At 42.7% G+C, this 22,485-nt stretch overlaps 1 protein-coding gene across 3 annotated transcripts; it reads left to right on the forward strand.

Moving 5' to 3' along the window:
- The first annotated feature begins 213 nt into the window (after positions 1-213).
- IDH3A (isocitrate dehydrogenase 3 (NAD(+)) alpha) lies at positions 214-22,388 on the forward strand. 3 transcript variants are annotated; one of them, XM_025389564.1, is made up of 11 exons: positions 214-317; positions 6,768-6,830; positions 9,100-9,183; positions 11,892-12,006; positions 13,386-13,573; positions 14,035-14,168; positions 15,303-15,405; positions 15,510-15,574; positions 16,924-17,008; positions 18,058-18,210; positions 20,785-22,388. In XM_025389564.1, the coding sequence occupies exons 1-11, from the start codon at positions 291-293 to the stop codon at positions 20,866-20,868; spliced, it is 1,101 nt and encodes a 366-aa protein (XP_025245349.1). In that variant the 5' UTR covers positions 214-290; the 3' UTR covers positions 20,869-22,388. The 3 variants fall into 3 exon arrangements, with proteins under 3 accessions (XP_025245349.1, XP_025245350.1, XP_025245351.1); XM_025389565.1 differs by having other exon boundaries at positions 253-317; positions 13,491-13,573; positions 20,785-21,303; XM_025389566.1 differs by having other exon boundaries at positions 264-317; positions 9,125-9,183; positions 20,785-21,117.
- The last annotated feature ends 97 nt before the right edge of the window (positions 22,389-22,485 follow it).

A 22,485-nucleotide genomic window follows, 5' to 3' on the forward strand; every position in this document is an offset into this window, starting at 1 on the left:
AGCGAGTCAATGAACCAGGGAGTAGAGGAGGAAGCTTTCCCTGAGATCCCGGCTAGGCAGTTTCCGGGTCCGCCTGGTGCTCAGCCAGGAAAGTCACAGAGAGACGAGCCCGGCCATTGGCCAGTGGAATGTCCAGGGGCGGGGCAGCGAGCGAGCGCGAAGCAATCCTGAGGCGGTCTCGGGGGCGGGGCTCCTAGGGGGCGAGGCCGTGCAGGGGCGGGCTCCGAGGGTGGGGAGGGCGCTTGCGCACTGCTGCTGCCGCTGTCGCCGCGGAGCCAGGAGGGAAAGCGATGGCTGGGCCCGCGTGGATCTCCAAGGTGAGCCCTGGCAGGCCGGCGTGTGGCAGGGAGGCTGGTCGCGAGGGCTGGCAGGAGAGCCGGCCGCGTGCCAGGTGTGGGCGGGCGCGCAGGCCAGACAGGGTGGCGGTGGCGGCCCGCGGGGTCAGCTTGGGAGCCGGTCCTGGCCGCCCGTGCCCCGCGCTCCGTGGCCGGCTCGCAGTTTATGGGCCGCCCCGGGCCCGGTCAGCAGCGCAGAGGCGGGGACGGCGTCAAGGTCAAGGCGGGGGGCGCCGGTCCTGCTCCTGCCGAGACCCGGCTGCCGTCACCCGCATCCGCCCGGGCCAGAGTCCAGGCTTCGCGCCGAGCCCGGGAAAGTTACGGGAACCTCTGCCCTGGCTGCGGCCCTGCTGCCGGACTGATCCTCTCAGCAACGCCCAGACCTCTCATCCGCTGTCTCTGCGGCTCTTGGCCGGGGAACCGCAGGTGCCACGGGCACTGGCGTTGAGCTTGGGAGGTTTTCCCAGGTGAGAGAATCCTGGGGCCCTTTTCCCTATCAGATTGTTTTCCCTTTGGCGCTCTTCCCAGTCAGACCTCTAGTGCTCTTGTAGCTATTTCCCCTTCAGAGGATATAGGGCATCTTACACCTTGGAATTACCATCTGAACCTTCAGAGAGAGACCAGGAGAGCCTTCCTTTTACCTTTCATTGGTGGGAATCCTGCAATCTGGATTCCCAGATTTAGCTCTCCTTGACAGCTCAGATGCCGGAGCTGGAAAGGGTTTTAGATCATCTATGCGGTTCCTTAGCTTCTCAGTGGACCTAACCTGTGCCTGAAGAAGAACTTGCTCAAGGTCACACAGGAGGTCGGTGTCAGCTGGGAGAGGAACCTAGGTGTCTTGGTTCCCATTTCCCAAGGTCACATAACAAATTATGGGTACAGGCCATCAGGCCTCAAGTCTCCTGTTGCTACGAAAGGGTGGTCCCCTAGAAATCCATAAACAATTTAACGTTTTTCTATAAGTTTGATACTACTTTTCTCTCTTTTTTTCGGTTTAAAGAGAGGTCCAGAGATGCACTGTTATTTAATAAAAAGATCTCTGTACTGGAATTTAGGAGTCCCAGATTTAAATCCTAGCAATGCCACTGATTGACTATGTGACCCTAAGTAAATTGCTAAACATCTCTAAGCCTTAATATGCCCATCTGTGAATATCTATACTTAACATCACGGAGTTGTTTGAGTATTAAATAAAATAATGTATGCGAAAGCACTTGGTATTTACGGAAGGAACACAAAAATCTGAAGCTTTCTTATCAATATGTTTATCTGTCATCCAACAGACAGTGGTTTTCATGGGCATCATTAACTGTTTTTTTTTGTTTGTTTGTTTGTTTTTTGAGACGGAGTCTCGCTCTGTCGCCCAGGCTAGAGTGCAGTGTCGCGATCTCTGCTCACTGCAAGCTCCGCCTCCCGAGTTCACGCCATTCTCCTGCCTCAGCCTCCGAGTAGCTGGGACTACAGTCGCGCACCACCACGCCCGGCTAATTTTTTGTATTTTTAGTAGAGACGGGGTTTCACTGTGTTAGTCAGGATGGTCTTGATTTTCTGACCTCGTGATCCGCCCGCCTCGGCCTCCCAAAGTGCTGGGATTACAGGCGTGAGCCACCGCGCCCGGCGTTAACTGGCTTTTTTGTTCAATAACTAGATTCTACTTTGTCACGCTCTTCAGACCCAGATTTGCTTGTGTTGATAAGGCTTATGTCACATTTGCTCCTAAAAGTAAAGCAACTTCTGTGTCACTGTGAAAACTGAACTCAGTCCTTTAATCTCTGAACTTACATTAAATACCCAATTCATCTTTGGTAGGTACATTTGCCTTCACAGTGAGGCACTAAAGCAACACTTGATAATGATTGTGCTGGTAAATTTGTTTTGCCTTTAGTGTGATCTGCACGAAAAAACCCTCATAGTAGGTATTCAGAAAGTGTTGGGTTGTGGAGTCAGACGATGAGGTTCTCTGACATGTACTCCCTGTGTGACCTTTGGCAGAGTCATTTGACTTCTGGGCCAGCTTCTCACTTTAGGGATTGGAGCAGAAGGTGGCTCAGAGGCTGACCCCAGGATGGTGGAGGTGCAGAACTGGATGCCGGTTTCAATCAGGACAGTTCCTCTGTTGAGTTTCCATTTAAGATTGATTGTTTGTGGCCAGGCATGGTGGCTCATGCCTGTAACTCTAGCACTTTGGGAGGCCAAGGCGGGCAGATCACTTGAGGTGGAGAATTCAAGACCAGCCTGGCCAACATGTTGGAACCCCATCTCTACTAAAAATACAAAAATTTGCTGGGCATGGTGGCGTGCTCCTGTAATCCCAGCTACTCAGGAGGCTGAGGCAGGAGAATCGCTTGAACCCAGGATGTGGAGGTGTGGTAAGTGGAGATCATGCTCTTACCTGGGTAACAGCAAGACTCTGTCTTAAAAAAAAAAAAAAAAAAAAAAAGTTTTTTTTTTTTTAACGCATCTCAGAACCCGTGTACAACATTATTTACATGTTTTTAAGTTGGAGCCCGGAGGTAAAAAAGGAAATGAGTTACGGATTAAGATGGCCCACGACCGGCCGGGCGCGGTGGCTCAAGCCTGTAATCCCAGCACTTTGGGAGGCCGAGACGGGCGGATCACGAGGTCAGGAGATCGAGACCATCCTGGCTAACACGGTGAAACCCCGTCTCTACTAAAAAAATACAAAAAACTAGCCGGGCGCGGTGGCGGGCGCTTGTAGTCCCAGCTACTCAGGAGGCTGAGGCAGGAGAATGGCGTGAACCCGGGAGGCGGAGCTTGCAGTGAGCTGAGATCCGGCCACTGCACTCCAGCCTGGGCGGCAGAGCGAGACTCCGTCTCAAAAAAAAAAAAAAAAAAAAAAAAAAAAAAAGATGGCCCACGACCTGAAGTCCAAAGTTCAGGGTTTTAGTCCAGGCTCCATCAACCTGGCTTCAGTTTCCTCATCTGAAAAGTGCCACTAATGCCTATCTCTACAGGTTTTATGTAAATAAAATGATGTGATATATATATATGAGTATATGAGTATTCTATATAGTAGAAATCCTGCCGTCTCAGGTCTCAGCCTTCCATGTAGTTGGGACTACTGGTGTGTGCCACCATACCGGCTAATATTTAAAATTTTTTTGTAGAGGTAGGAGTCTCACTCTGTTGCCTAGGCTGATTGGTCAGATCTTCTGTCACAACGACATAAGCTAGTTTTGTGTGAATGTCTTTTTCCTCTTTTTTGGGCTGGGAGAGGAGAAAGAACTCATGTCACTTTTTTTTTTTTTTTTTTTTTTTTGAGACAGAGTTTCGATCCTGTTGCCCAGGCTGGAGTGGAATGGCATGATCTTGGCTCACTGCAACCTCCACCTTCCAGGTTCAAGTGATTCTCCTGCCTCAGCCTCCCAAGTAGCTGGGATTACAGGCACCCACCATCACACCCGGCTGATATTTGTGTTTTTAGTAGAGACAGGGTTTCACCACATTGGCCAGGCTGGTCTTGAACTCCTGACCTCAGGTGATCCACCCGCCTCAGCCTCCCAAAGTGCTGGGATTACAAGCCTGAGCCACTGCACCCGGCCTTCTTTTTTTTTTTTTTTTTTTTTTTTTTAAATAGAGTTTTGCTCTTGTTGCCCAGGCTGGAGTGCAATGGCGCGATCTTGGCTCACTGCAACGTCTGCCTCCCGGCTTCAAGTGATTCTCCTCCCGCAGCCTCCTGAGTAGCTGGGATTACAGGCATGTGCCACCACGCCCGGCTAATTTTGTATTTTTAGTAGAGACAGGGTTTCTTCATGTTGGTCAGGCTGGTCTTGAACTCCTGACCTCAGATGATCTGCCCGCCTCAGCCTCCCAAAGTGCTGGGATTACAGGCGTGAGCCACGGCACCCAGCCTCATGTCAGTTTTATTCTCTGTCCGTCACAAAGTAACCTTTAAAGGGTGGTTTGGGAAGTTTTATTTTACTTAAAGTTCTGGGTCGTTGTGATGACTTAGGTGCGGTACTACTTTATTCTAAGATCATGCAAGAGTGATGACAAACATGGAAAAGAAGATCATTGCAAGTATTAATGCTATTTGCTGGGTTGGAAACTCTTCAGGTAGAGATGTGACTGAGGCTGGACTCAGTTTCTTTTGTTTTTAATTATTGATTACCTTCTATGAGCCAGGGACTGTTCTAGACACTAGATACAACAGTGAACAAAACACAAATCCTTACGCTCCTGGGTTTCCATTGCTGCCCCCAGCATACGCAGGTAGGATGGGTTTACATGTTAAAATCAGTCATTTTGGTCTGGTCCTTTTCATTCTTTCCTTTTTTTTTTTTTTTTTTGGTCCGTTACCCAGGCTGAAGTGCAGAGGCTGATTTTCATAGCTCACAGAAACCTCAAACTCCTGGGCTCAAGCAGTCCTGAGCTCAAGCCGACTCAGCCTCCCACGTAGCTGAGACCATTGGTGTGCGCCACCATACCTGGCTAATTTTGTAGAGACAGGGTCTCACTTTGTTGCCCAGGCTGGTTGGTTGGGTCTTCTGTCACAAGGACATGAGTTTTGTGTGAATGTCTTTTCCTTCTTTTTTGTTCAGGGAGAGAAGAAAGGACACGTGCCCATTTTCTTGTCACAAAGTAGCCTTTAAATGGCCTCTCTTCTAATAGCCCAATCGCTGGTGGATGAATCATGCCCTAGGATTAACATTTTGGCCAATGGTTTTGGCATAGAGTATTCTTTTGGATTTGGCCGTGTCTTATTTTCAACGCAGAGTCATCACTATAGATACCAGAAGATTAGAGAATAAAATTCATTCATACCTTTTTTGGCTATTGGTTGTTAGATGCCAATAAATATTTCAGCAAAGGTTCGGACCCCAGAAAAAAATATCAAGACAGGATACAACAAATGTGTCTTTGCTCATGTATCTAGCAGGAGAAAAAGTTGCTTTTAAAAAAATTTAATGCGGCTGGGTGCGGTGGCTCATGCCTGTAATTCCAGCACTCCTGGGTGTCCAAGGTGGGTGGATCACCTGAGGTCAGGAGTTTGAGACCAGCCTGGCCAACATGGAGAAACCCCATCTCTACTAAAAATACAAAAAGCTTAGCTGGGCGTGGTGGCGCATGCCTGTAATCCCACCTACTTTCAGGAGGCTGAGGCAGGAGAGTCGCTTGAACCCGGGAGGTGGAGGTTGCAGTGAGCCGAGGTTGCACCATTGCACTCCAGCCTGGGCAACAAGAGTGAAACTCTGTCTCAAAAAAAGAAAAAAAAAAAAAATTAATGCATTTTAATACCTTTGGTCTATGTAGATTCTTTTTTTATATTGTTTATAGTAATGTAGTATGACTTTGTACCTGTTCTCAAGGACTAAGTTATTAAAGTTTATAATAAACCTTTAAAATTTATATTTCTGGTATATGATAATGTTAATTGGAGAGAAAAAAAAAAAAAAACACATACCAGTGGTAATATCTTGGTGTGGTGGGATTACTGGGTAACTTTTATTTTATTTTTTGTATCTTTTCCTAGTCCCAGCAAACTGACAGTAATGACCACATTACCTATATTATCAGAAGAAACAGTAATTTATTTAAAATCTTTATTCTGTATGGCATGAGCATCAGATGGTATTAAATAAACTTTCTTAGATTTTACTATAAAGTGTAATTTCTTAATATTCACAGAATAGATACAATGTATAATTGAAGGAGCACTGGACCAGGAGTCAGAAGACCTGTACGTGGGTTTCCATTTTGCCAATTATTCGCTGTGTGACCTTAGGCAAATCCTCTTCTTTGGGACCAGTGTCTTCCCTTATGAAATAAGCAAGTTGCCAGGTGTCGTGGTGCACACCTGTAATCCCACCTACTCAGGAGGCTGAAGCAAGAGGGTCACCTGAGCCCGGGAGCTGGAGGCTGTAGCGAGTTACGATTGTGCCTTTGAATAGTCACTGCACTCCATCCTGGGCAACCTAGGGAGACTCCGTCTCAAAAAGCCTAAAACAACAAGAAATAAGTGAGTTGTGCTCTGGATTTCATGAGGAACATCCTGGCTCTAAAATTAATAGTTATTTTCTTAGAGTATATATTACCCTTAAATTGACCTGATGGTCAAGAATGTTGGCACAAAATGATCCACTCATCTGAGAAAAGTCCGTATGTTTGAGCTGAAAAAGTAGTTTTATTCTACCTTCAACATCTTTTATTTGACAACTTATATTAGTTAAATTGACTTTGAAATATATAGTACTTAGGTTGTCAATCTAAAGTAAAAATTTGAGTATTTAGGCTTTCAAATCTGAGATAGCTTGCCACATTGAGCTAATACATGAGATTTGTATTCCTGGGAAGCTACTGAATATATCTGTGCCAAGTTGCAGCATTACCAACCATCAGGACTTCCTCGCTCTTCTTTACTGTGTGTGGTTTAATTCTGTGCATGATGTCTCTCTGTTGATATTAATATAGGTCTCTCGGCTGCTGGGGGCATTCCACAACCCAAAACAGGTGACCAGAGGTTTTACTGGTGGTGTGAGTATAATTATGTCTTATTTTTTCCTTTTAGAAGTTTCTCAAGAAAGATGCTCTAATATATTTATTACATAGCATTTTATCTCCATTCATTTAAAATTAGGGAAAATTGGCCGTATTTATAATGTATGTTGAAATTATTGACTGACATGCACAAATCTATTAGGTTACTTGCACATTTGAAAGAATTGTCTGACAGCTAGCTATGTAAGTTTGTCACATTAATATCTTGAAGGAGCCTTATTAAAAATAGATAGAAAGTACCCTTGAGCCTGTTATTTTATTTCACAATCTTGTTTCGGTGAGACAGCTTTTTTCAAAACTTGTACACGTTGAGAGAAAATTGTTGAGAAGCTTCAAAACCTGCTTTGCGTTGTTATTTTATGAGCTTCCCTAAACCCAGTAGATGGAATGCCAATTAGGAATGCCTCGAACATCTATCAGCCCTATAGGCTTGTACTTTCCTTATATAGGCTTTGTAGACTATCGCAGTAGTAGATCATCTGTTGTTCATTAAATCTGCTGCTTTTAGAATTCCCAGCATCAGAGTTCTGTGCTTTAAAAGCTGATACCACATTTTTGGAACATTCTAAGACTGTGGGTCAGTGACTTCCTATTTGTTTTTATTCCCGCCCCCGCCTTTTACGGAATCTGATTTGGATTTCATAATTCCTATACTCCCATATAACATCTATGCCATGTAAGATTTATAAGACCATAGTACTTTTTTTCCTCCATTTACTTTCTGTATTGTGGAAGAAAAGTAGATTTTCTGTTGACTTGATGACATTTATTATTACATGTTGGGAGAACAGGAAGAAGCAGCCAAAGCGTTCTTTTGGCTCTGCTTATGCCAAGAATGCAGGATAGGGCTTGCACTTCAAGCTGGAGGATAGCCATGCTAGCATTTCAAACGCATTCTGAAAGCGAATAAGATGATCATTGCTGTCTGCTATTATTTAATTTTGAGGCGATTTATTTGAAAAAAAAATTTGCTTGATGGAGATTATTTTTGAAGAAATAAGATAATATATTTATTTTTTTAAAGATTTCTTCAACCTGAGAAAACTGGTATGAGCCTTAGCCCTGGCTAAGACTGAGGTGGGAGACTTGCTTAAGGCCAGGAGTTCGAGGCTGCAGTGAGCTGTGGTGACACCTGTGAGTAGCCACTGCGCTCTTGCCTGGCAACGTAGTGAGTCCTCCTCTCTAAAAAATAAAAACTGAAAATTAGAAAGATGAAAAAAATAAAAATGTCTCTTCAGTTGTACAGAAAAAAATCAGAAATAATTAGTCCACCAATCTGGGCAGACAATCATTGGAAGCAAAGGACCAAGGAAACTTGAATTAGTGATTTTTTTTAAATGCAGTTCAAGCAACTAGAATTGAAAAAAAGCCAAGCCCCTAGGTGGGGTGAAGTCCCAAGATAATAAAATATATGGTTCCCAAATGGAAAAAGAGGTGCTGATCTTCTCCCTTACGTATTTTTATTTCTGCGTTTGAAATGCTGGCTTCGTTTTGCCTGAAGCCTTAGAGTAAATCATTGCTGTTACATTATAAAAACAATAATTGTCATTCTAAGTGTGACTCAGGCTTTGCAGGTATGATGACGGATACCATTCTTTTTAGTTGCAGATCAACTTTGCCAAGCTTATGTAGATTACTCTTAGATTTAAGCAGACAGTTTTATAGAGGAACTAAGAAAAAAATGGAAGCTCTCTCGATAAAAAGTCTGATTTTCCCTGAGTACCAAAACAGACCTCAGTAATATTTTAGAAATGTGTCTGAAAGTGTTTTGAAAGACTGAAGAAGAAGTTGCATGAGAAGCTTTCCGGGATCACAGTGAAAAGGAAAGGAAAACACTTGCCTTCATGAGAAACCCTCTAAATTTTAGTGAGAGAACATGGTTAATTTTTTGTTGTTGTCTTTGGTTTTAAAGGTTTGAATTAATTGGTCTCTTTGCAGGTTGTCTGAAAGAAATAGCAATTAGGAAATCTACTTGATAGTTTAATTTATTTTCGTTTAAGTAAAGAGTATCATTTGGGTTCTTTTTAAAACCTCTGAACTCAGGTAAGAGCAGGATTGCAGAGTCTCTGTCTGTTGATTCCTGCCTCCCCTTTGATGACCCTGGGGGAGGTATATCTGTTTTCTTAACAACATTTGAATCTCTCTGAGACATCTCATAAAGTGGATTTCTCTGTCAAAATATTCTTTTTTAAGCCTTCAAAAATAAAAATTCTTACTGTCTTCTTTGATGATTTCTTATGTTCAGGTTCAGACAGTAACTTTAATTCCAGGAGATGGTATTGGCCCAGAAATTTCAGCTGCAGTTATGAAGATTTTTGATGCTGCCAAAGTAAGTGGGCTTAAAAAATACATTTAATGATGATTCACTGAAAAGTTTTCTTAGCCAGTTGGATTCTGTGAACTTTTAGGATGCATTGTACACATTTCTATGAAATTTAGTAAGGTCTGTTGTTCATCTCCACAGATTGTCACTTTAACAGTGTGTATCTCAGTGTTTGCTACTGCCATTATTTCTTTCCTTCCTTCCTTCCTTCTCTTCCTTCCTTCCTTCCTTCCTTCCCTCCCTCCCTTCCCCCCCTCCATCCCTCCTTCCCTCCCTTCCTTCCTTCCTTCCTTCCTTCCTTCCTTCCTTCCTTCCTTCCTTCCTTCCTTCCCTTTCTCTCTTTCTCTCTTTCAATGAGGTCTCACTCTATTCCCCAGGCTGGTCTTGAACTCTAGGGCTCAAGCGATCCTCCCACCTTCACCTCCCAAAGTGCTTGGATTATAGGCGTGAGCCACCGCACCTGGCTGGCTGCTCCTATTGTTGATAGTTTAAACTCCTGCGTTGGCATCAGTTATATGTACAGTAATCAAAGTAGTACTGTAGTATTTGTGGATCTTTAAGTCCTGCTTGGGTTTGAGATCTTTTAAGCCCTGCCAAATCACCCACCTTTTTGCAAAAAAAAAAAAAAAAAAAAAGACTAGAATTGATGTTTCAAAAATCTATATAGGCGCTTTTGAAATAATCTCTTTAAAATAAAGTTTTTGATGTGTTATCAAGAATGGAGTGTTATTACTTCTAACAGCTGAGCCTTTGATACAGGTAGATAATTTTAAAATTCTGTAAGTGGATTCAGCTGTAAGCTGCTTGTGACCAGCACTGTGTCTGTCTCTGAACTTCTGTCCTAGGACATGCTCAGTGTGCTGGCTGTTAAATGTGTGTGTACACACATGAAGGATGTAGGTAGAGAGAAAGGGATGTTTGTTTATACCTTCAACTGGTACATTCATAGGTTATGCAATACATATATATATATATATATATATGGGATCTGATTTGGATTTCATAATTCCTATATTCCTATATATATATTCCTATACTTCATATATATATTTCTATACTTCATATATATATATATATATATATATTTTTTTTTTTTTTGAGACAGAGTTTTGCTCTTGTTGCCCAGGCTGAAGTGCAGTGGAGCGATCTTGGCTCACTGCAACCTCTACCTCCTGGGTTCAAGTGATTCTTCTGTCTCAACTTCCCAAATAGCTGGGATTATAGGCACATGCCACCACACCTGGCTAATTTTTGTATTTTTAGTAGAGATGGGTTTCATTATATTGGTCAGGATGATCTCGAACTCCTGACCTCAGGTGATCTGCCCACCTTGGCCTCCAGGATTACAGGTGTGAGCCACTGGGCCTGGCCTATATATATATTTTTTAAAATATAATATTGTTTTTTAAAAACGGCTTTATCAAGATATAATTCATCCTTTTATTTATTTTTTATTTTTATTTTTCATTTGTTTTGAGACATTGTTTCACTCTTAATGCACAGGCTGGGGTGCAATGGCATGATCTTGGCTCACTGCAACCTCTGTCTCCCAGGTTCAAGCTATTCTCCTGCCTCAGCCTCCCGAGTAGCTGGGATTACAGGTGCCCGCGACCACACCCAGCTAATTTTTGTATTTTTAGTAGAGGCGGGGTTTCACCATGTTGGCCAGGCTGGGCTAGAACTCCTGACCTCAGGTGATCTACCCACCTTGGCTTCCCAAAGTATAGGGATTACAGGCATTGAGCCACCACGCCGGGCCTAATTCATCCTTATAAAGTGCACCTTTCAATCCAGTGGTTTTTAGTACATTCACAGAGTCATGCAGCCATCACCACAATCTAATTTTGGACCATTTTCCTCACCCAAAAAGAAACCCCATACCCTATGCAGTCGCTCCCCATTTCGTCTCTCTCCCTCCCTACCTCCTCCCCCTTTTTCCTCCCCAGCCCTAGGCAGCCAACCACTCATCTACTTTCTATATCTATAGGTTTGCCTATTTGGGACATTTCATATAAATAGAATCTTATATGGTCTTTTATGATTGGCTTCTTTCACTTAGCATGATGTTTTTAAGTTTCATCCATGTATCAGTACTATAAAATGTTTCTGTGACCCATATTCCTCTGTTCTTTATGATACTCTAATTATAGCCACTCTTAAGAGCCCTTGTGGAAAACAAATAAGTGGGCAGGTGGTGGCTGGGAGTGATGACTGGGCACAGGTAATGTGGAGAATTCCTCTGGGCCTGCTAGAGAATGACATCTCTTCTTGCATGCCAGGAACTTTCTGGACCTTTACTGTTTTTAGCAGTCGCATCCAAAGTTGAAAAAGGGCTGAGCATGGTAGCTCACATCTGTAATCCCAGCACTTTGGGAGGCTGAGGTGGGCAGATCACCTGAGGTCAGTAGTTCGAGACCAGCCTGGCAAGACCCCGTCTCTACAAAAAAAAATACAAAAAATATTAGCTGGGTGTGGTGACGTGCGCCTGTAATCCCAGCTACTTGGGAGGCTGAGGCAAGAGAATCGCTTGAACCTGGGAGGCGGAGGTTACAGTGAGCCAAGATCGTGCCACTGCACTCTAGCCTGGTCAACAGAGCGGGACTCTGTCTCAAAAACAAAGTTGAAAGTTGAATAAGTTTGTTCATCATTGCAGTATGAATGTCAGTTTCCTTTAAGTCTCTCCAGCTCACTGTGCTCTGTAATGTGGCATCTAGGCACCTATTCAGTGGGAGGAGCGGAACGTCACTGCCATTCAAGGACCCGGAGGAAAGTGGATGATCCCTTCAGAGGCTAAAGAGTCCATGGATAAGAACAAGATGGGCTTGAAAGGTAGCACTGAAGTAGAGACCGGGGTTTTTACAGATTTCCACTACAGGGGTTACATAGTTTTGAAAATTTATGCATTTAAACTGAATAAGGCCTGGCCTTCTGTGAAAGTAAAGCCATTCTTTTATGAAGAAACTACTCACAGTAAGTTGCTTTATTCATTTGGGATATTTTTTTCCCCCAGTAAAAGCATTAAAGTATTACTGGATGATGCCAAATAACAGTATCTCTATTTAATCTTGAACTATATGTATCTTCTGCTTAATTTTTACATTTGTATATTTATTTATTTATTTTAATTATTTTTTGTGACAGAGTCTCGCTCTGTCGCCCAGGCTGGAGTGCAGTGGTGTGATCACAGCTCACTGCAGCCTTGACCTCCTGAGCTCAAGCGATCCTCTCACCTCAGCCTCCCGAGTAGATGGGACTACAGGTGTGCCACCATGCCCAGCTAATTTTTAAAAAAGTTTTTTGTAGAGATTCGGTCTCACTATGTTTCCCAGGCTGATCTGGAATACCTGAGCTCAAGCAATCCTTCTGCCTCTGCCTCCCAAAGTGCTGGGTTTACAGGCCTGACTGAGCCACTGTGCCTGGCCTACATTTTTATCATTATTTTAATTAATACATGTTTAAGGCCATGATTCAAAAATACTAGCATGGGGTAGATTTAAATTCAGCATAGACTTTATTTTTATATTTTTTGAGAGTCTTGCTCTGTCGCCCAGGCTGGAGTGCAGTGGCGTGATCTCGGCTCACTATAACCTCCGCCTCCCAGGTTCAAGCTATTCTCCTGCCTCAGCCTCCAAGTAGCTGGGACTACAGGCACGCACAACAATGCCCAGCTAATTTTTGTATTTTTAGTAGAGACAGGGTTTCCCCATGTTGGCCAGGCTGGTCTTGGACTCCTGACCTCAAGTGATCCGCCTGCCTTGGCTTCCCAAAGTGCTAGGATTACAGGCCTGAGCCACTGCGCCCGGCAAGCATAGGCTTTAAAACCACAGACAGAACCAACATTGAATCTCATCTCTGCTACTTACTGGCTAGAAGGCTTGGGCAATTTTTTTATTCTTAGTTTCTTTTTTCTTTTTTCTTCATTTTCAAATGACAGTAACAGAGTTGCTGTTGTACAGATTGATGGTAAAGATTAGATCATGTCAAGCACATGATTACAATGCTTGATCCTCAGGAAGTTCTTAAGATAAGAAATGCAGTTCATGTTTCAGAAAGCTCCCATGAGGAAGTTTTCCTCCTTCATTTGAGTCTCAGGTAGAGAGTGAATTAGAGGCAGAACACATTTCACAAGGTAGCCTAGGTGGGTTAGTAGGTCACACCTGAGACCAGAATGCCTTCTAGTGTCATCTGAGTTTTCTTCTGTATAACAGGCCCTTTGAAGACCCCAATAGCAGCTGGTCACCCATCTATGAATTTACTGCTGCGCAAAACATTTGACCTTTATGCAAATGTTCGACCATGTGTCTCTATCGAAGGCTATAAAACCCCTTACACTGATGTAAATATTGTGACCATTCGAGAGAACACAGAAGGAGAATACAGTGGAATTGAGCATGTGGTATGTTCACTCCAGATTCCTTTTTATTCCTGCTTGGACTGCTTTCTGTGCATCTGGGACCCCAGAGACAGAACTGCTTTATCTCTGTGAGGAATTGTGGGTGTTTGTCTTGGTACCGGGTGTCTGGCTGACAGTACTCAAACAGATGTAAGGCATGGTGGTTCAGGCCACAAGCTTGGGAATATGCCCTCTGAATTTAGAATCCCTCACTTCACAGGGATGCTCTTCCGCAGGTGACTGTCCCTGCATCTCAGCTTTCTTCATCTGTGCAGTGGGGCTCATAATACCTCTTATGGCTGGAGTTAATATGAACCCCATTGACATAACAGTGTGTGTGATTAGTCATGCTAGCTGGCACTGTGCAGGCCTGCCACAAATGTTACTGTCTACTCCCCACCCTCTGTCTCCCACGGCGTTGCTGTCACACGCTTTCCAGCGAGGCGGGACTTCCTCTCTTGCAGATCGTTGATGGAGTTGTGCAGAGTATCAAGCTCATCACCGAGGGGGCGAGCAAGCGCATTGCTGAGTTTGCCTTTGAGTATGCCCGGAATAACCACCGGAGCAATGTCACGGCGGTGCACAAAGCCAACATCATGTGAGCTCCTTGCGGGGACCGGCACCCCATCTTGCTTTGTTGTGGGAGAGCAGTGACAGGGCCTCCCTTTCTCCTCTTCAGCTTGCTCCTTGATTCCTAATATCTTTGAAAAAGAACCTTGTAACAATCCAAAGATCCGGCATCTCTCTTCTGTCAGAGTCTCCCCTTTTTTTTTTTTTTTTTTTTTTTTTGAGACAGAGTCTCTTTGTGTTGCCCAGGCTGGAGTGCAGTGGTGCGATCTTGGCTCACTACAACCTCCGCCTCCCAGGTTCCAGCAATTCTCCTGCCTCAGCTCCCTGAGTAGCTGGGACTACAGGCCCATGCCACCATGCCTGGCTAATTTTTGTATTTTCAGTAGAGACGGGGTTTCACCATGTTGGCCAGGCTAGTCTCAAACTCCTGACCTTAGTTGATCCACTTGCCTTGGGCTTCCAAAGTGCTAGGATTACAGGCATGAGCCACTGTGCCCGGCCTGGAGTCTCCTGTTTACTGTGCCTCACTGGGCGAATGACAGGAGCAAATGAGGAGGGGATAGTGATTCAGGTCCTGGAAGCTCAAGGAGGGACTGAGGGTTATCAGGAAAGGAAGCTGGAGCCTCTGGGTCGCCAGATGCTGTGGCCATCAGCAGAGGCCACATAGCATACGTTTTAGAAGTGGAATAGTGGGAGGCTTAAAGTAGTGCTAACAATACCTGATGTGTTACTTTGGCCATTTAAATTCTCATTCAGAGGCTGTTAAAGTTCTCTGAATATGTTAACAGTTTTCCTAACCTAAGAGAAGCATTGAACATGCAAAACAGTAAAACTATTTAAATTATTATGTTAACCTTTGAAAGCAGTTTTAATCATATTAGTGGATATTTCTTCATTCTTGTTAGACAACACTATAAAAATATAGTCTTCTCTATTATCATCAAACTATTTTATATTTTTACCCTTTTATACTTTCAGAAGGATCCTAAGACATTTTCAGCTTATATTTTATTAACTACCTAAGAAATAATTTTATTGTAATTGAGATCAGGTAGCTTGGCTTCTGGAACTTAAATTTCTTGAACTTACTTTACTTCTTTGATTTGATTCTTTTCTTTCTGTAAGACTTTTTTTTCAGCAGTTTTTATTTGATTAAATACAGGCGGATGTCAGATGGGCTTTTTCTACAAAAATGCAGGGAAGTTGCAGAAAACTGTAAAGATATTAAATTTAATGAGATGTACCTTGATACAGTATGTTTGAATGTGAGTATATATTCACACTTACCTGCTACTTTTTGTGGTGAATAGTGTGTGTGTTGTGGGGATGCAGATTTTGATTACTAAATGCACAAATGTATTCCTTGTAGATGGTACAAGATCCTTCCCAATTTGATGTTCTTGTTATGCCAAATTTGTATGGAGACATCCTTAGGTGAGTCTGGCTGCAACCTTTTTATTTTAGCCTATAATTTACTTATAAACATCCTAACATAATTATGGCTTAACATTTTCAATTGAGTATTATAAAATAAAGTGTTACAACGTATGAATTGAATTCTAACAATTCAGGTTGTGATATGAATTATTACATGTTGGGTGGCTTGTTCCTTCATTTATTTGCCAAATCATCACTGGGCTCTTTCTCCCTAATCATTAGCTCACTCTTCCCAGTTTTTAAATGTTTCATTGATTGACTGATTTCAAGGTTTTGTTATGTATAGCTAGGTAGGTGGGTGGTGGTTGTTACTATTTTTTGGTAACTTTTGACATCATTTCAGACTTACAGAAAAGTTGTAAGAATGGCACAAAGAATTCCCTTGTACTCAACACCCAGATTCCACATTCCCCAGATGTCAGCATTTTATCACATTTACTTTATTACTCCTTCCCATTTTCCCTCCCTTCCTCCTTCCTCCCTTCCTCTTCCTCCTCTCCTCCTTTGTCTGTGCCTCTCTCTCTCTGTCTCTCTCTTTTACACACACACACACACACACACACACACACAGAGTGAGAGAGAGAGATAAGATGTTGGCCAAATGGTGATTTTCTAGAGCCATTTTTTCTGTATTTATGAGTTGGCACACAACTGTAAGAATGTTTTTCCTTCTTGTTTATCTGTCAATATGGACATGGTTTTGTTTTTCTTTCTTTTTTTTTATGATAGAGTCTTGCTCTGTCTCTCAGGCTGGAGTGCAGTGGCACGATCTTGGCTCACTGCAACCTCCACCTCCCAGGTTCGAGTGTTTCTCCTGCCTCAGCCCCCTGAGTAGTTGATATTATTACAGGTGCACACCACCACACCTGGCTAATTTTTGTATTTTTAGTAGAGACGGGGTTTCGCGATGTTGGCCAGGCTGGTCTCAAACTCCTGACCTCAAGTGATCTGCCCACCTTGGCCTCCCAAAGTGCTGGGATTACAGGTGTGAGCCACTGAGCCTGGCTGTGGACATGGTTTTCTGTTTTATTCAGTGATATATCCATCATCATAATCATGAATATTGATGCCTAGGTTGTCCTAACTTGGCTGGTGGGGATCCCTTCACCATGTCTCCTGTGTCCTTTTGACACGGCCCTTCGTTCTTTGAACCTTGCCTTGCTTTCTGACACAGTAAGCTGCTCGAGCTCATCTGTATTTTCCTAACCTTAGCCCTGGAATCAGCCATTTATCCAAGGAACGCTAGTTCCTTTTAGTGGAGAATGATAATTAAAAACTAAAATCTGGGTGCTAGGTGAGATGTTTTATTTTTCAAAACATTCTTTGAAATGCTTTTCTTCCCCTAGTGACCTGTGTGCAGGATTGATCGGAGGTCTTGGTGTGACACCAAGTGGCAACATTGGAGCCAATGGGGTTGCAATTTTTGAGTCGGTAAGGAGCCTGACACCTGAAACAGAATTCAGGTCAGAACAGCATGTGAACTCAGGAGGAGTTATCTGTATAAGTACGCTTTAATTCATTTTTCAAATTGTCAAAACAAAATGATGCTTTTTTTTTTTTCTTGAGATGGAGTCTTGCTCCATCACCCAGGCTAGAGTGCAGTGGTGCGATCTTGGCTCGCTACAACCTCTGCCTCCCAGGTTCAAGTGATTCTCCTGCCTCAGCCTCTCAAGTAGCTGGGATTACAGGTGTGTGCCACCACACCTGGCTAATTTTTATATTTTTAGTAGAGATGGGGTTTCACCATGTTGGCCAGGCTGTTCTTGAACTCCTGATCTCAGATGATCCATCTGCCTTGGCCTCCCAAAGTGCTGGGATTACAGGTGTGAGCCATTGCGCCCAGCCTGTGTTTGTTATATGTACATATATATATGTTTGGTTTATCTCTTCATTTCCCTCCAGATATTTGTTATGTATCCTTCCTTCCTTAAAATATTTTACCAAAAATTGACTGAAAAAGATTGTTGGTCTATATTTTTATACTTAAAAAAAATTAGTTTAGCTCTTTATTTCTCCAAGTCTTTATTTATTTATTTATTTTTGAGTTGGGGCCTTGTTCTGTCACCCAGGCTGGAGTACACTGGTGTGATCATAGCTCACTGCAGGCTTGAACTGCTAGGCTTAAGCAATCCTCCTGCCTCAGCCTCCCAAGTAGCTGGCACTGTAGTCACACACCACCACACCTGGCTAATTTCTAATTTTTTTGTAGAAATGGGGTCTCACTATGTTTCCCAGGCTGGTCTTGAACTCCTGACCTCAAGTGATCCTCCTGGCCTATCAAAGTGTTGCGATTACAGGTGTGAGCTATCACGCCCAACCCAGACTTTATTTCTTCTGTCCGTATCAGATGAATTGCACGCAGTAGCTTTCAGTGCATATTTTCTATTGCTGAGGAAAGATGATTAAGACTCCAGCTTCCCCAGAAGAGGACTGTTAGTTCTTGTCTCTCCCCTGATGATGCTACTTTTCCCAATGTGTAGGTTCATGGGACAGCTCCAGACATTGCAGGCAAGGACATGGCGAATCCCACAGCCCTGCTGCTCAGTGCCGTGATGATGTTGCGCCACATGGGACTTTTTGACCATGCTGCAAGAATTGAGGCTGCATGTTTTGCTACAATTAAGGATGGAAAGGTAACAGGAATCTTGATTTACTTGTGCTGGGTAAAATGCATTGCTTCCATGTGTTTTATCTGAGTAAAAGGGACAGTGACAGATAATAGTTCTCACGCGGACCCAAGCATTTGATGTTGAACAAGGATTCTTAATGTGAGTCCCAGATTGAATGGGGTATGTGTGCATATGTGTGCATTTTCTGAGGTGAGGATCTAGATATTTCATCCAAAAAAAGTTAAGAAGCACTGACATCAAGACATCAGTGTACAGTGGAAAGGTCAGTGGTTTGGGAGCCAGCATCAGGTACATGCCCAATTATCCTATTATTAGCTGTGTGACCTTGGCAAGGTGCATTGATTTTTTTTTTTTTTTTTTTTTTGAGACAGAGTCTTGCTCTGTCTCCCAGGCTGGGGTGCGGTGTCACAGTCTTGGCTCACTGCAACCTCCACCTCCCTGGTTCAAGTGATTCTCCTGCCTCAGCCTCCCTAGTAGCTGGGATGATAGGTGTGTGCCACCACGCTCAACTAATTTTTGTACTTTTAGTAGAGATGGGGTTTCACCATGCTGGCCAGGCTGGTTTCGAACTCCTGACCTCAAGTAATCCTCCCGCCCAGCCTCCCAAAGTGCTGGGATTACAGGCCTGAGCCACTGCACCCAGCCAGGTTCATTGATTTTTATAGACAACTTTTTCCTCTTCATAACAAACGTCTATTGAGTGTACCTTATAAGGTGTGAAGAATAACATGATGAATAGGGTAACATGCTGAGCCTCAAGGAGCTGGGAATCTAGTGGCAGATACAGATGCAGATGTGCCTCTAATACAATAGTCTTATATGTCACACTATGTGCATCTATAATACAAAAGCAATCCAGAAGTTTTATAAAAGTAATAACTAATATTAATTGAATACTTACACAACTTTCAAGTTCTTTATATATCTCAGCAAAGTTTTTCTATAACTCTTTGAAATAGATGCTATAATTCCATTTTATAGATGAGGAAACTGAGGTACAGAGAGATTAAATAATTTGTCCAAGGTTTTACAGCTCCTAAATGACCAAGTTGGTATTAACACCCAGTCTGGGTCTTACCCAACAAGCTTCTCTGCCTCCGTAAGCAACTGTGGCCCGTGGAAGAAGTGTGGTGGGTTATTTCCAAAGTGAGAGGAGATAATGCACTTGAAGACTCATCCCTAATTTGAGGTCCTTTTTAACAAAAATTGTGAAAAATATGCGTAACATAAAATTTACCATTTTAGCCATATTTAGGTATACAGTTCAATAATGTTAAGTACATTCACATTGTAACGTAACCATCGCTGTCAGTCATCTCCAGATCAGTTTCATTTTCTCAAACTGAGACTCTGCACCCATTAAACAGTAACTTTCCCTTCCCCCTCCCATCCTCTGGCACCCGCCGTTCTGCTTCCTGTCTCTATGAATTTGACTACTCTAGGTACCTCATGTAAGTGGAATCATACAGCATTTGTCCTTTAAGTCTGGCTTATTTCACTTAGCATAGTATCTTCAAAGTTGGTCCCTTCTTTTAAAAAGAATTCTGTAATTTGAAATTATATCGTGATAGTCACATTGGAGGTCATATGATTTTCTTATTCTTTAAAGTTATATTTGGGAAGTTATAATCTACAGCCCAGTAGGGAGGTGCCTGAATTACACAGTGAGCCCTTTTATTGTGTAGGATGGAAAGATAAAGAGAATTAAATATATTGGGGTCTGTATGCAGGAAAGAAAGGATAAGCTGGTAGAACAGATCGGTTGTATGGGAGGCTTTCTTTCCTAAAGAGGGAGGTTTAAGAGTTAATGATTTAGGCAGCTGTGGTGGTGCATGCCTGTAGTTGCAGCTATAGGCTGAGGCAGGAGGATCACCTTAGCCTCTGAGTTCAAGACCAGACTGGGCCACATAATGAGACCCCATCTCTTTTTTTAAAAAGAAGAGTTAGTGATTTAAATATTTCCTTCGTATTTGTTTCCCAGCCTCCAAAAATAGATCAGATACAAAAATTAGTTGGGTATGGTGGCATGCACTTGTAATCCCAGCTATTCGGGAGGTTGAGGCAGGAGAATCGCTTGAACCCAGGAGGCGGAGGTTGTGGTGAGCTGGGATCGTGCCACTGCACTCCAGCCTGGGCAACAGAGTGAGACTCCATCTCAAAAAATAATAATAAAAACAAAAATGATCAAAATATGTCTCAGGTCTATTCCTGAGACATATTTCCCAAGGATTTTTATGAAACTTCTTGTTTAGATTTGCTCTTATTTAAATATCCATGACCAACTAATCTGTATTAGGGTCCATTGTGTGAACAAAGGGAAAATTTTGGTAAAGCTCCCTTTGCATCGAGAGCGCCTTATTCTTTGCGGAGTGTGTTGTATACACTATGAGATTGGATCCCGATCCTCCTGGGCTGGGTAGATGGTGGTGGAGTGGTTCCTCACTTGGAAATGAGGAACTAAATGAAAGAGCAGCCAAGTAACTTGCCCAGGTGGCATCTCACTGAGGGCTTTAAAATCTTCTTGGTTTAGTTTAGTTTGTGGATACATCTTTTATTTTTGCTTTTTCCTTTTCTCAGAGCTTGACAAAAGATTTGGGAGGCAATGCAAAATGCTCAGACTTCACAGAGGAAATCTGTCGCCGAGTAAAAGATTTAGATTAATGCTTCTACGACTGGTATTTGCATCAGTCACTCTAAATGGACACCACATAAACCTCTATTTAGAATACCTACGTATGTATGCATTGGTTTACTTGTTTCTTGACAGTACATTTTTAGATCTGGCCTTTTCTTAATGAAATCTGCGCAAAAGATGCAGGTGGATGTCCCTAGGTCTGTTTTCAAAGAACTTTTTCCAAGTGCTTGTTTTATTTATTAAGTGTCTACCTGGTAAATGTTTTTTTTTGTAAACTCTGAGTGGACTGTATCATTTGCTCTTCTAAACCATTTTACACTTAAGTTAAAATAGTTTATCTTCAGCTGTAAATATCAGGATACAGAATTAATAAGAGAAAATGTCTAACTTTTTAAGAAAAACCTTATTTTCTTTGGTTGTTGAAAAACATAATGGAAATAAAACAGGATATTGATGTAATAGCACAAAATGACACTCTTATAAAACTAAATGGGCACAAGAGAAATTTCCTGGGAAAGTTCACATCAAAGAGTGAATGTGGTATATTTCTAAATGATATGGAAAATAGAGACAGATTTGTCCTTTACAGAAATTACTGATTATGAATAAAAACTTCAGATCCGAGAAATATATAATGAGAGATATAATTTTTGTTAATGACAAAGGTAATATATTGGATACAAAAACACAAATGTATTGCGCATTCAATTATTTTGTTGTCTTGAGATTTAATATTCTTTCCAAGAGCTTTTAATGAAGCAGAGAGCTAGTACTTCATTTTCATTGGATACATTTTCAGCATCATGAGTTGTCACAGCCTCTGAGCCCCTGATCTTAAGCCAGAAGGGCTGAGTGTATTGTAAACTTATTCTTGCACGTTGCTGTTTGGGAATGGACCACACTGCAGCTGGTAGTTCTGGGGGTGATGCTGCTGAAAGGCCTGAACACATGTATTTTGGCTGCAATTGAGGAACTCGGGATGCTGACTATTAATTTTGTATTTCAGCAACTGCCCCTTCTCCTATCCCAGAGCACCAATTACTGCCCTCTGCCTCAGCAGTACAAGATGACATTCCAAAGACTGGAGGCGACTCAGCCTGAGTTAATTCACAAAATTGTGCCATGCTGGGGCCTGAGCTTGGGCTTAGGCTTGGGCTCAGCTTTTGACCTTCAGGTGTCTCCTTTCCCTTCCTGCCTTCCTCTCCCTTATCCTCCGCTGCAGCATGATTTTCTTAATCTTCAGACACTCACTATTTTCATGAACAGTTACCCTCTGGCCCCACAACCAAAGACAACTCATGACCTCCCTTGGCCCTTGTGTAACATTGCAGACCTGTGGCTTTGCCAAATGTACCCAGGTCACAAGGGGATTTTTTTTTTTTTTTAGCAATGATATTCCTGTCTGGGTCACTTTTTAAGCTTGTAAGCAGACTTATAATCTTAAATGTATTTTCCTTTGTTTAAGCTGCTGCTTTCTCTGTTTCAGTGGCTTGAGCTAGTTATCAGTGGCTCTTGGGTTCAAAGTAATAAAGAATTCCAAAACTGATTGAGATGTTTGCTTTCTCTACCTGTTTCCTGTTCAGATGCCTTCAGTCATTTTGGCTCTGCCTGCTACTGAGAATGGCTGCTTCCCATATTTAGAG

Source organism: Theropithecus gelada, chromosome 7a (assembly GCF_003255815.1).
Source record: "Theropithecus gelada isolate Dixy chromosome 7a, Tgel_1.0, whole genome shotgun sequence".
Taxonomy (NCBI): Eukaryota; Metazoa; Chordata; class Mammalia; order Primates; family Cercopithecidae; genus Theropithecus; species Theropithecus gelada.